The sequence below is a fragment of the Anabrus simplex genome, chromosome 13 (assembly GCF_040414725.1).
Source record: "Anabrus simplex isolate iqAnaSimp1 chromosome 13, ASM4041472v1, whole genome shotgun sequence".
NCBI classification, from domain to species: Eukaryota; Metazoa; Arthropoda; class Insecta; order Orthoptera; family Tettigoniidae; genus Anabrus; species Anabrus simplex.
In genome coordinates this window covers 51,346,672-51,361,240 of record NC_090277.1, presented here as the reverse complement: position 1 = coordinate 51,361,240, position 14,569 = coordinate 51,346,672, and the positions used below count along the sequence as shown (strand labels likewise).

Below are 14,569 nucleotides of genomic sequence, written 5' to 3'. Positions count from 1 at the left end.
GCGGGACTAAATTCCGGCACCTCGGCGTCTCGGAAAACCGTAAAAGTAGTTAGTAGGACGTAAAGCAAATAACATTATTATTGTTTTATTCAGCCGTATCAAAATTAGATGCCAAGTCGTATATTTAGCACCTGTTTTGATGTGTCAAACTTCGCTCATTCTAGGACCGCGTAGACAGGAGTGAGTAGCGGGAAGCAGGTAGAGGTGTGGGAGTAATGTATGTGCGAGAGTGTGACACATGAACTGGCCGGCCGGCCCGCCTCGACCTGCTTCCGGCCACTCACTCCTGTCTACGCTGCTTAAATGAACAACCGTCGACACCCCAAAACGGGCGCTAAATATACGAATGGGTATCTAATTCTGAAACGGCCGAATAAAGAATTCCTACTGAAGTCCTTGTACAAAATTTCAATCACACCCGAGACTTATAGTTGGAAGGGTTTCCTTGTTTTTTTTTTGCTAGGGGCTTTACGTCGCACCGACACAGATAGGTCTTATGGCGACGATGGGATAGGAAAGGCCTATGAGTTGGAAGGAAGCGGCCGTGGCCTTAATTAAGGTACAGCCCCAGCATTTGCCTGGTGTGAAAATGCGAAACCACGGAAAAACATTTTCAGGGCTGCCGATAGTGGGATTCGAACCTACTATCTCCCGGATGCAAGCTCACAGCCGCGCGCCTCTAAGCGCACGGCCAACTCGCCCGGTGGTTTCCTTGTTAGTAAGTCGAAGTCGGTTATAATGACAGTGAAGGGACCGCCAATCAATGCTCGTTATATCCGATCATCGCACAAAACGGCTTTATTTTTGTTGTTAAAAATGTAATAACTGTATAAGTTTTAGGCCTGCACACTTACATGGTTAATTAACAGAATATTACGGTTAAAACAGGGATTTTTAGAGGGAACGCGCGCGTATGCGTACCCCTGAAATATTTGAAGGCTGTTTAAGAAAAAGATATTGGCAAATATCAATCTAGTCCGGCAAATATGTAAATTCCGACTTGAAAGTTCATGGATCAGCTTGCGCCAATCAGCTGTTCACAACAACTGGACAAGATTTAGTGTAATCTCCGATTTAAATCGAACTATCGAATTAGTTCCTCTGGGTTGGCAACTTGGCATTAAGCAAAATGACTAAATAAGTAAATAAGTAGAATGAGTGGATATACCGAGTGCAGTTACCAGTTTGACATGCGGGTCACAAATAAAATAGCGTAATCATTTTTCAACAAACATGTCGACCCAGAAAGTGATAACCGGACTGTGCACAATTGCCGCAAATTGTAAGATCGTGATGTTTTTTTTTCTAGTACTATTGAGGGTGTCCGCCTCTGTGGTGTAGCGGTTAGCGTGATTAGCTGCCACCCCCGGAGGTCCGGGTTCGATTCCCGGCTCTGCCACGAAATTTGAAAAGTGGTACGAGGGCTGGAACGGGGTCCACTCAGCCTCGGGAGGACGACTGAGTAGAGGTGGGTTCGATTCCCACCTCAGCCATCCTGGAAGTGGTTTTCCGTGGTTTCCCACTTCTCCTCCAGGCGAATGCCGGGATGGTACCTAACTTAAGGCCACGGCCGTTTCCTTCCCTCTTCCTTGCCTATCCGTTCCAATCTTCCCATCCCTCCACAAGGCCCCCGTTGTATCCCCCGACCAAGAGTCTGAAGCTCCGGGACACTGCCCTTGAGGGAGAGTAAACAGATGATGATGATGATGATGATGATGATGATGATGATGATGATGACTATTGAGGGAACCCCATAAATATTGTTTAGAAAAACAGCACTGGCTGAAACTATTAAAAAGTACCTTGAGTATAGTATTTGCGGAGTGGGACTAAGAGGAATTTCACTGGCTTTAGCTTGAAGAACAGCTCCATTTATGTGCATATTATTTGTTCTTCGCTGCTTTAAATGATCTAAGTAATGATTCTACACTATCTTTGTGCTCAGATGATCTGGCCCGCTTGATTTTTATTTTAATATTAGAAAAGAAATTCTAACAAGAATTAAGTTCCTAGGCGGAAATCATAATTTATTTTCATCGATTTTAAATGTTTAAAACATTAAAGCTCTTTAGTTTTTTTTCAATCATGTATTTACCAGCGTTTCGCCCCAGTGTGGCATCATTGGGCTCATCAGATGAACTGCTAGTACACCGTTGAGACACCACTACAAGCCTCTTATGTAGAACAATGCAGTGACGGTGCGCTAGGGGAAGCATGTGCCTGTTATTTTCTCTCTGTTCTTCCAAATTGTAGAAATCGTTCAGTGTGATACAGCCAATTGTTTCGCAATGTTGACCTTTGCTTCCCCATTTTCCAATCGCCACATTATGTGTGTCTTTTCTCCAATATTAAATACTTTTCTTTTATAACACCTTTACTGCGATTATTCTTTGTTGAGAGCAAGTACACGAGAGTCCCGGAACGAAAGCTATGCCTCTCTACTCATCTCTTTCCGCGACATGCCGATGAGTCAGAAATCTCCATCATGTGCACTGAAGAAAAATATTTTTTTTTTTCACGTCAGGAAAGAAACCCCCTTTTCATTACTCTATTAAAATTCTAATAATCTGATGGGAATAAATTTTGAGGAGAAGAAGAATTAGAAAATGTGAAGAGCTTCCCTTCTTAACAAACGAGCCTTTTCAGGGGGGATTTATTTATAATTTTTAGAATTTAGGTAGTTCTATCAAATGAGGCCAAAAAATGGGGAGGTGACCAGTTAAAACAGGTCGTAAGTTATCCAAGAGCCGCGATGTTTGAAACGGGTTTTCGGCTTCTTGATCCTTACGATCTGTTTTAAGATTAGGATGCCTGAGTCGGTAGAATGATTTAGGAGGTTTCTAGGTTTGGCCATCTTGACTATTTTATTTATCTGAGATATAATAAGCGGAATACGAAGTTCAGTTCGTATTTTTTAATGCTTGCCTTGACTATTTAACAAACAGACACACTGATTTGAAGTCTACAATAATAAGCATTATATCGTTGTCAGCAATTCCCAAATACGTAACCAAAAGAAGTCATTGGACGATATAGCCGATACATTTCTCCGAAAGTGTGATTTGAAAACCGTCCTTTTATACGATATGTCGTAATAAGCGGCATCGTACTAAGCAAATTTTTAAATACAGTGTTTATATAGAATTTATACGGGACCATTTGCTTTGGCTGTTATATCCAGTATGTCGTTAAAAGCGATGTCGCAATAAACGGGAAAACTAAGCTCCAAGTTATTTTTATCTAGTCCCAAGGGATGGGTGTTTAGAGTGAGCTAAGCCACGTGCAGATTTAGCTGTACCGTCCCGCAAAGTCCATTTGAGTTCGCCTGCGATGCGATCTGGTTCGGTAATTTCAACAGCTGATAAAGGAACAACGGCTTGAGATGTAGTTCTTTAAAATTACTTTTCAGTATGACCAACCCTCTAACACTCATACAGGGTGAAGCGAAATTTGCGCACTCGGGCGTTGCAGCGCGACTCCTCACATACCAGCAATAAAAAAGTGTCTGTCACAAAAGTTCGTCCTGCGAGTATATCCGGCAGAAAAAGGACGTTGAAGAGTGGCAATCTGGCAACACTGTAACCACATGTAGGGTCATCGTCAACAGCTATTGCATAGGGTCCTCTAGAAACCATTTGCACTTACATACTACGATCCTAGAAATGGACGAGCCGTCGTTTTCATTGGTCAGCTTTGAAAGACGCCCTTTCCACGTCGTGGGCGTGAATTTATTCGCTGTTTGGGATTAAGATGCCAGATACCATACCACCTGGACTACATCTACGAAATAAAAAAACATACTCCTCAACCCAAGATCGAACCCTCGACCTCCTGCATGCTAACCCAAAACTTTCTCCACTGCACCAACTGTACAACACGACTGCCAGATGTAGTTACCTTACATGTGGTTACAGTGTTGCCAGATTGCCACTCTTCAACGTCCTTTTTTGCCGGATATACTCGCAGGACGAACTTTTGTGACATGTTTCTTTTATTGCTGGTATGTGAGGAGTCGCGCTGTAACTCCCGAGTGTGCGAATTTCGCTTCATCCTGTATACAAGTTTCACGTTGTTTCCCACCACCCTGTATACAGTCGCTCTTAGCCAAGAATCATTTTGCACCACTAGTATTGCTTACCACCATACAATTGAAAAGTTAAATGTGGATGTTCAAGACTTTGATCCAAACTATACAGCCGATAAAGCACGAAGGAGCATTCGAACACTGTGCGTTCCTTTGTGTATTGAACCACTCCGCAGCCACTGCAGGGGGAGACAGCCCAGAATCGTTTGTTTGGCTCCGTACCGAACATGATATTTCTTCGCGAAACATGAGAATTTCTATCTGTTTACTTTTTTTTCACACACCTAAAATCCAAAAGATTACTGGTTGGGGAAATCATCGATCTAAATGCAGATTACAGTATGTTCATAATCTCTGCGATATAACTAGAGATCTGATTTTGGCATGTTTACATGTTTAGTTCGTTCATACCATTTGAAATCGACTGGATAAATTTTATAGCGCATATAAATGTCAAACCCTTTAAACGCCTAAAGACCTGTTTACACCTCTTCTCTCATTAGGCCGAGAGTAGAATACGCAAGCGTTATATGGAATCCAGCAAACAAAATGTATGTTGCACAGATCGAACAAAATCCAAAATAAATATTTAAAATCCATTTAAACAATCCGGTAATTCTCCACACATAGCTTAAAACCCACTTCTCCTAAATTTTGAAATAGAAAGCTTGGAACTGAGGAGACAAAAGGATGACATGAAGTTTCTCTTCAAAACTGTAAAATCTCTTATTGACGACCCTGACTGTTTATGCCTATTGAGCTTTCACGTGCCCCTATTTAACACGAGGACAAATGTAACTTTTTAGAACAAAAAAATTCAGCACAACCGCTCACAAAAATTCCCCACCCCACAGGCTACGCAATATATACAGCAGTACAATTCAGAAAAATAATTCTTTATACTTCTGTGTACCTCTAGACCTTTGTTTACAACAATTCACCATCTCCGCGAAAACTTTCTAAGTAACTCGTAATGCTGATTTGAACCACAATATGTATTTTCCACATTCTACATTAAAACGTTTTCCATAAATGCATTTATAAGTGTTATAACTAGAAGAAGATAATAGTTTAGGTATGAAATTACGTTTTTATTTTTATTTGACTCTTTCTTATAGAATAAGTTAGATTAGATATAAAATATATTTTCTTTCTCATTGTAAATACAATATTAGAAGAGTTTAGATATTAGATTATTAGATTAGATACGAAATTAAGTTTTTATCTACTTATGTCTTGTAAGGACTATATATGGAATATTTTCTTTCTCATTGTAGATAGATTAGTTTAGATATTAGGTTATTGGACTGTTTTGAAACATTGAAGAATAAACACAATTGCCACTGTAATTGGGATTTGAAATCCTGAAGTGCGCAATAAATAAATAAATAAATAAATAAATAAATAAATAAATAAATAAATAAATAAATAAATAAACTGAATATGCGCATATCTATGGCACGTGCGTATAAATGCATAATTGTAGTTTTTATTATAATTTTGTATGAAACAGTGTGCAATATTGTACATTGATATTCAGATCGGTTCAACAATGCAAAGGAATAGATATGTAAAATCTCCAATCGCCACCGGAAGTCTTTACGGTGTATTGCTGTCGGTGGTCGACAGTATTAAGAAGAGATTGACAGTGTGTATGGTGTCTCCCAGTGGCGTTTTGGTGTTCGGTTCAGATAATGGAATCATAGAAAAATATTTTAGGAGACCTAAAGTAGCAGAGAGGAGAGATCATTCCTCGATACTTCGCAGATATCTCTCTAGCCGCCCCCAAAGGTATTCTTAATTATATAGAAGAATTAAAACTGAATCAGCCTGAAACTAAATAATGCCACTATTTTTTCTTTCTTCCTCTGGTCTTGTCACTAGCAGGAATTAACCAGTCCTCACCAATTGTCTTATCCAGATCAGTCTTTTTGTAGCTCTAATCTATTTCATCATTAGTGTTATTCGATATCTGTGGATAATGTGTCGACGTTGGCAAGCCTGTCTAGTGAATTCTTCGTTGTATGAAGCTCAATAACCACTAGAAATCGTGTCAAAAGAAAAAGCAGCTGAAAGTATTCTTTTTCAGCAGGTGATTTTTGGATAACCGGCCTTATACATAGAGGAAGAACAAATATTTTGCAGAGTATGCAATACTGCGTATATGTGTGCATATAATGCTGTTCCTTAGTGCATATATGCATGCATATTTTGCTATTTTTAGTGCATATGAATTCGTCCTCTATATATCTAACAGACAGTACTGTGAAACGAATGAAGTTCTGGATGCGTAATAGAGGCATGTCAGCGAATCATGTCTGAAATTGATACGGCGATGCGTTGCCTGGTAGCAGAGACGTGAACTGTTTCTAGAACAATCGAAGAATATGTAATTTTCGATGGATTTTTATATGATAAGGGAGATATTTAATATATAAACTGCTGTATAAATAAGCATATTTATGTAAAAGGAAATCTCTATTGGGGAATTTAGGAAGGATTATGATACGATGCATGGTGAATGAATTGTTATTGATTTGGTTGGGGATAAATGTATTAAATAAAACATACGTGTAGGTATTTAAATAAGTGTATTTATATATACATATAAAATACATAACGATATTTGTGACTATAACATATCATGAGCAAGTTTCTTGGTTGTGTAAGGGATAGGGAGATGACTTAGTAGTGTTTGTAGAGGGCAGGTCCGGCAGCATAGGCCACTGGAGCAGCATGGGCGGCGTATTGGACAGGGGCAGCATGGGCGGCATAAGCCACAGGAGCAGCATGGGTGGCGTAAGCCACAGGGGCGGCGACCTTAGCGTAGGCAGGAGCGGCGTAAGACACAGGAGCAGCATGGGCAGCATACGCTACAGGGGCGGCATGGGCAGCATACGCTACAGGGGCGGCATGGGCAGCATAAGCAACGGGAGCAGCATGGGCTGCATAAGCTACAGGGGCAGCGACCTTAGCGTAGGCAGGAGCGGCGTAGGCTACAGGAGCAGCGACCTTAGCGACGGCTGGGGCAGCAACAACGGCCTTAGCAACAACACCAGGTTCGCGGTGGACAACGGCGTTGAATCCGTTGTGAGGATCAGCGGTGTACTCTACGGTACGACGGCTGCCGTCGGGCTCGGTAAGACTGTAGCTACCCTGGACAACATCTCCATCACGAGTCTCGTGCTGGTTCTTGGAGTCTCCAGTGATAGCATCCTGGACATCGTAGGAGTAGCTGTACTGTGGATGAGGATCGTAGTCGGTGTCGACAGCAGCTACTTTGGCAACAGCTGGGGCGGCGTAGGTCAAGGGGGCAGCGACCTTAGCGACAGCGGGAGCGGCATAAGCGACGGGGGCAGCATGGGCGGCGTAGGCTACAGGTGCGGCATGGGCGGCGTAGGCTACAGGGGCAGCATGGGCGGCGTAGGCCACAGGAGCAGCGTGGGCAGCATAGCTTACGGGAGCACCGTAACTAGCCACTGCAGGGGCACCCAGATATCCAGCTCGTGCGACGGCCACGAAAGCGGCGAATACGAGGAGCTGTAAGAAAAGGAGAGAACATTTTACTCCCCAAGAATATCATCCACAAAATACATTCCGTTCAAAATTCACTACGGATTGGCATCTAACGTGGTGATATCAAGGGATCGTATAATGCTTAGCGCTAATTATCAATTTTTACAAATCATTTCCATGCAGTGTGCCACGATCATCTTTTTGTGACTTTATGGGACTTTACTCTGCCTCGATTATACTTCAGCACATACAATTTAGGAAGCTGTATTTTATAAATCATAACTCGTATTGCATTTAGGATAAATGGAAGTGTTGAGTATCATTGCTGAAGATCAACGCGTTTGCCCTAAAGTATGTTTTCTTTTATAGTTAAATATCACAGAGTATTTTCCAGTAGCTGGATGAATGAACACTGCTATTGGCTGAAATAAATTCAATATGGTGCCATTCCAAAAATTCAACATAGAAATCCTAAATTGTTTTTCTTTTGTTAGTGGTTTATGGTCACGCTAAAAGATCAAAGGTTTTCGGATACGCGAGCATGGTGAAGTGATAGGATTGGCATGGTAGGAGCTGTGGCCTTAATTAAGGTACAGCCCAAGCATTTGCCTGGTGTGAATTGGAGAAACCATCTTTAGGGCTGATGACTGGTGGGATTCTAACTACTGTCTCCTGATACAAGGTCAGGGCTACCGCTCGGGTCTAAACAATCAGAGCAAGTGTCTGTCACAAAACAGTTCCCTGGTTCCGCGGGGCCACACTCCCTTCGAGACGCTCTCTGTTAAGCACCCCTGTGGTGCTGGACCGGACGGTTTTGTCATTATCCACGACGTGCCCAGACTTAAAAATGAAAGGGGTTTCAGTAACAGTCTGTAACACTGTATGAGCAAGTTAGTAGGGCGCTAAGAAAAAGAGACCCTCATCCTCCGCATCCAGTTTAACTCTTGCATTGCTAGCTGGGGCCGATGTGTTTTGACAAATCATTTTGAACATAGCCAGTCCATTAGCATCTTGAATGGTCCTTACTACTCAACGTCAAAATCTTTACCTTGCAGTAGTCCATGAGAACAAGTGGTCGTAGAGCTAAAACCCCATGCCTCCTTGTGCCGAGGTTATACATATACGAAAGCTGGAAATTCTACCACTCGATGAGGTCAGTAGCGGCCGAGTCTATTTCGCTCTGAGCTTACATGTAGTGAAAACCTTTGTCTTCCGTTCCTTCATGAGGTCAAAGACGGCCGGACGTGGATGGTAGTCATGATTGAAATCTTTTAACTATAAAAATCCCGCAAATTTTCATCCTTCAAATCCCGTTATCAGGCTTTGGCAGCCGGCATATTTCCTATCCTCGCCGCTAGGTGGGGGCTTAATTCATTCCATTCCTGACCCGGTCAATGACTGGAAAACAGGCTGTGGATTTTCATAGAGCAAGCCCACGCCCCTTTCTCTGACACTGTCAGACAATATGAGCTTCTAAGACTTTTCGGACTACCATTTCAGTAATCCCACTGGAATATATTTACCTTGTAGTAGGCCTAGTCTAGTGTAAAGGAGGAAAGTAGTCCGGAGGGTGTACCTTACAGTCCAGAGAAGTATCTTAAAACAATCAAATTTCATTTTTATAGCTTAAAATATTTTCAGCCCTTTGCCATGTATATAATGCTCCTAACGATAGAATTCTTATCAGATTCACCTGAAGAGAATGTTTCAGTTTGTACAGGAATTAAAAGTAGTTCTTAATTTTATTATCAGTTAAATATTACCCTCATATTTTTGCTCCTAAAATATCAAACTAGACTTTTGCCTATTGTGCGAATATTGAATAACGTATAATCTACAATACTTCACACGTGGCTGCAAAACTCAGACTTATTATTAAGTAAATGAGTGTTTCTGACAAGTCTGCCAAACTGTAGCGCAAAAACTAAGGAAACTGTGCCCCGAGGAGCATTCTGCATGCAAGATATAAAAATAAGCGTTGTTATTAATAAAGTTGCAACAAGCAAATTTTGTGTGTTGCTATAGCTTTTTAATATATGCTTGTATTTTAAATTTTGGTTGCGATAACTGGTAAATTGTATAAGTTCCAAATTTCGGTCTTGACTCCCCATAATCTACTTTGCACCGGGGTTACAGATACTCGAAACCTGTATTTCAAATCTCCCAGCAGTCTGCTTGGGTGTTACGAAGAAAGCTTTGTTTTTGTAAGTAATTATCATCAGCTGCTTGTAATTTTGAACATCTGATACCCTTTAGCGCGGTGAAAGGTGATTGTTTCAAATGACAGTAACAACTAATTCTTATCGGTTCGTATGTGCAATTCGTGAGAGATACTATACACGTGTTGGGTGACGCAATACTTACGACACACTCGGTCGCACACACTGTGCCATTAGCAGGTGTTTAAACACGTACGTATGTGATAATTATCTGCACATTGTAGGTCAATAGACCCTCCAGGGCAGTCTAGCCAGGTGTGGATTCAACACCCATAAGCAGTCCCGTTAACTACGCCATACAGATGTTAAATGATCCGCGAGACATTTCAATGAAATTGAAGTGTGAAAGTAATAATCTGGCTATTCATTGAGCAAGAATGGTAAAGTATTCTCATTGTTACGTGATGCTGAACTTTACTACTTAACACTCTGGCGGGCGTGGTGTTTTAAAAACGGCAACTGCTCTTTTCTGCATGACTGTGCTGAGTAGTCAATGAACGTGGGGTTTTTGAAATGTACGGTGAGTTCCTTATGTTCCGGATTTCTTGCAAACTTGAGATATCATGACCGTGATTGCGATATGAAGAGACCTGCAGAACTACAACCGTCAGTTCTTGCTTTTTTTTTCCAAATTATGTCAATGAATAAAGATGAATGCTGTAGTAGCGTCGAAGATGTGATGGTGCACCTGCTATGGTTAGAGAATATAATACATCCACACCACAGAATCTCTGATGTTTTCTTAAGAAGTGGTAAACGAGGTGACCCACTCCATACTTAGGAGTCTCGGGTGGCAATCAAAGTTTCATTTATACGAGTCCGGTATTACTTTGAACTTATTTGTTCTACACTCTTTAATATTTCCTACCCTACCTCACTTCTTCAGCTCATCCATTCTATTTTGTTGATTTTCACATCTCATTCCATTATTTTACCTAATCGTCATTCTTCTTATCCAATTCAGTTCAAATCAAACTATTTATCACTTTCATAATGCTTTGGTTGCCGGTCTTCACACAGCACAAATGACTAACTACTTTTTTTTTCGAAATTCCTATTTTACATATTTAATCCCGCTATTCTCTCATAATATTCTTCCAAATATAACAAACTATATTTGTAAATGTACATGCAGCTCACCTCCAATGCGATTGTGCCTGAAATGTGCTGCACTGTCCCAAGACAAGGACATAAATTTACTTTACATAACTGTCTTCGCAAGGGTGCACAAAATATTTCCTTAAATAAGCCTTCCTTCGCCAGTGTTATTCTGCATTGTGCATTATTCTTTAATATTTATTTCAGGAGTAAAAACTTCCAAACTTCTGTTTTGTTGTAAATATGAAATAAGTATAGAGAGTAATAAGAGGCTGCTTGTTCACCCAGAAGGACATGGGTTCGATTTCCTGTCAGGAAGTTGAAAAAGTAAAGAACAGATATTTTCACTTCTGGAGTGGCTTATGGCCCTGAGGTTCATTCAGCCTACAACAAGAAAGAGTACCAGGCTAATTGGTTCGAGACACATGCGGCCGGGCGTACAAACCAGTCTACCCCATTTAGTGTCCAGCTCACGGGTGGTGAAGCCTTTACCTTCCACTCCTCGATGGGCCTTTATGGCCTGTATAGAGATGACTTTTAATGCCGCAGTAGTTATTTTAAAAAATGGAACTAAATCATTTCAATCAGATATTAAAAGTCACCGCCAAATCAAGGCTCATATAATGTTGAGTGTACTAGTTATCCTGTGGATTTAACAGTGAGATGCCTACCTTTCAACTGAAGGATCTGGGTTCAGTTCCCGGCTCATTTAAGAATTTTTATCTTGAACTAAGTCTGAAACGTTCTACCTCATGAGACTGACTGAGGAACTGTCGGATATAACAGACATCAGACTGGCCACGAAACTGGAGCAGTGTGGTTAAACATAACCTTGCAATGGCCACGTGGCACCGTGTAATTGGGCAGCAGTCGCCTTGGCAGTGTGTGCCACGGGGTACCTGGAACTGCTACTCAGATAATGTGAAGACGTTTTTTGATGTGATAAAATTCAGACTGCCTGCGTGTAAATTTCGACGTTCTTTTTCTCACTAACGAAGGTGCAGTGTGGTTAAACATAACCTTGCAATGGCCACGTGGCACCGTGTAATTGGGCAGCAGTCGCCTTGGCAGTGTGTGCCACGGGGTACCTGGAACTGCTACTCAGATAATGTGAAGACGTTTTTTGATGTGATAAAATTCAGACTGCCTGCGTGTAAATTTCGACGTTCTTTTTCTCACTAACGAAGGTAGAGAATTAGATCTATTTTGGGTGAGCCTGGCTGTGAGGTTCAGATGGTGGAGCGCTGGTCTTTGGAACCGCAGTTGACGACTTCGATTCTAGCTCGTTTCTGGAATATTTGAAGGTACTCAAATACGCAAACTCCGTATTGGTAAATCTACCGACACGTAATTGAACTCCACCGAGCGAAATGACCGCGTGGTTAGAGTCACGAAGATTTGAGCTTGAATTTGGGACATAGTGGATTTGAATCCTATCGTCAGCAGAACTGAAAAAGATTTTCCATGGTTTACCATTTTCTAATCAGGCTGTATCTTAACTAAGGCCACGGCAGGAACCTTCTCAATCCCACCCTTCCCAGACTTGCGTCGATGAAAATGTTCGATGAGTTACTGCGACGTTAAATCCCTAGTAAATAAATAAAAATAAAGAAATAAATATATAAGAAAATAAATAAATAATACAGTAGAATTCCTGAGGGACGAAATTACGGCACCTCGACGTCTCCGAAAACGTAAAAGTCGTTGCTGGATGTAATTATTGTTATAATCTTTTAGGTGAACTATTAAGTAATAATTTGCTCTGATCAAACCCAATCTGTCACTGAAGATCTTTTGCACTGTCCGATGCAAGGTGCGGAATTTGCAAAAATTTGAATACTTCCCCTGAATTGGAACTCGCCTAAGGATCCGGGCACTGTACCACTGATCCACGGTGGTAGCTATTTATACCATTGCTGAACACTGTTTCAACTTACCTTGAAAGCCATTGTGTCTGTGTGTATCCCAATGCCGGTTGTTTGACGAATTATGCTGTAGTCCAGGTTGCCACTCGTATATATATCAGCTAGACTCTTCTTGTCTTGTGATGTAAGCTTTGCGTACTTACCATCTCTCCTACTACTACTACTCCTTCTCTCTTTCCTTTCACTCTTTTTTTTTCTTCCCCCCTTTCTTAATAGTAACTCCGCTGGCCCAATCGTCCTCTCCACGCCTTGACCAGAAATTCCGCCTCCAGCCATTTTTCCGCTAAGACAATAATAATGCTTTGACCCCGAAAGAGAACAAGAGTGCGTGTGTGTGGATGATGACGAAGACAGTTTATGTAATCTTTAAAAAGTAAGGAGGAGGAGGAGGTTGAAGAAGAAAAAGAAAAATCTTCGGACTTGGAGGAGAAAGTTCTTCACTTGAAGGTGTGACATGTTCTCTTGAACAAGCTGCTGATCTTGATTCTTTTTTTAATCTGGAACATGTAATTCTTGTACGTCTGACAGGTGTGGGTTTATTAATGTCAGGATGAATATCTTCTGAGAACTACGGGTTTGAACGAGTTCTGAAAACTCCGTGACTTGGAGATTTAGAGTTTGCTGTCAGTCCACATTCTTGTCTCACGCTTGGATGTTGTAAATTAGCATTGCATATGGTCATGGGTTTACCTAAGGGGACACTATTGCTATAGTTACGGCTGGGAAGTTGAATATCTATAAATTGCCTTAAAAACCTCTAAAAGACACTAAAATCCAAGAAAGGACCTAAAATCTGACAATTGTCACGAAAAAAATGCGATCCAAATTCATTCTTATTTTAGTTTTAATAAAAAATGTAATGAAGGATTATGATGTTTTAAAAATGCAAAATTCTGGTGGTATGCAATAGTTAGTGCAAAAATGTATGAGTGAAAAAATTATTCTTCCTGACATACATTTTTAGATTAACAATTAAAGGAAGGATTCTGTGTTTGTTAAAAAAGTACTTGCTGGATTTAGAATGAAATATTTTTTTTCCACCTAGAATGAATTCGGCGAATCCGCAATGGACATCCTTTAGGAAGAAATTGAAGTTAGTATAAATGGAATCATATTTGGCGTAAGCACATTAGCGTTACAGAAATTTGAATTCGGAAACCTTACCTCAGTTGGCTTTCCAGTATATCACAATAGTCATCTCCAGGTTCGTAGGTGTAAATGATCATCGGTATTCAGACAGCACGTTGGGAACCATCGAGAAACTTCTCTCCACATCAACGGATGTTAAGGGTTCATACTACCGGGCGAGTTGGCCGTGCGGTTAGGGGCGCGCGGCTGTGAGCTTGCATCCGGGAGACACTGGGTTCGAATCCCACTGTCGGCAGCCCTAGAGATGGTTTTCCGTCGTTTCCCATTTTCACACCAGGCAAATGCTGGGGCTGTACCTTACTTAAGGCCACGGCCGCTTCCTTCCAACTCCTAGATCTTTCCTATCCCATCGTCGCCATAAAACCTATCTGTGTCGGTGCAACGTAAAGCCACTAGCAAAAAAAAAAGGGGTTCATACTGGAAGCAAGTGAGATATTCTCTTCAAAAACACTCGCATCAAAATGTTCTCCTTTCCATATCTTACTTATCCTGAACATAATTTGATACTCCTGCATACCTGCCAACTTTCCCGATTTCGGCGGGAGACTCCCGATTTTCGACAGTTTTATCCCGCCTCC

At 41.2% G+C, this 14,569-nt stretch overlaps 1 protein-coding gene across 1 annotated transcript; it reads right to left on the bottom strand.

Moving 5' to 3' along the window:
* Nucleotides 1-6,769: 6,769 nt before the first annotated feature.
* On the bottom strand, nucleotides 6,770-12,870 carry LOC136884783 (cuticle protein 21-like). Its single transcript, XM_067157074.2, has 2 exons — nucleotides 12,855-12,870; nucleotides 6,770-7,624 (listed from the first exon to the last, which is right to left on the bottom strand). Exons 1-2 carry the CDS (start codon nucleotides 12,864-12,866, stop codon nucleotides 6,770-6,772), a joined length of 867 nt encoding a protein of 288 aa, XP_067013175.1. The 5' UTR covers nucleotides 12,867-12,870.
* Nucleotides 12,871-14,569: the final 1,699 nt, after the last annotated feature.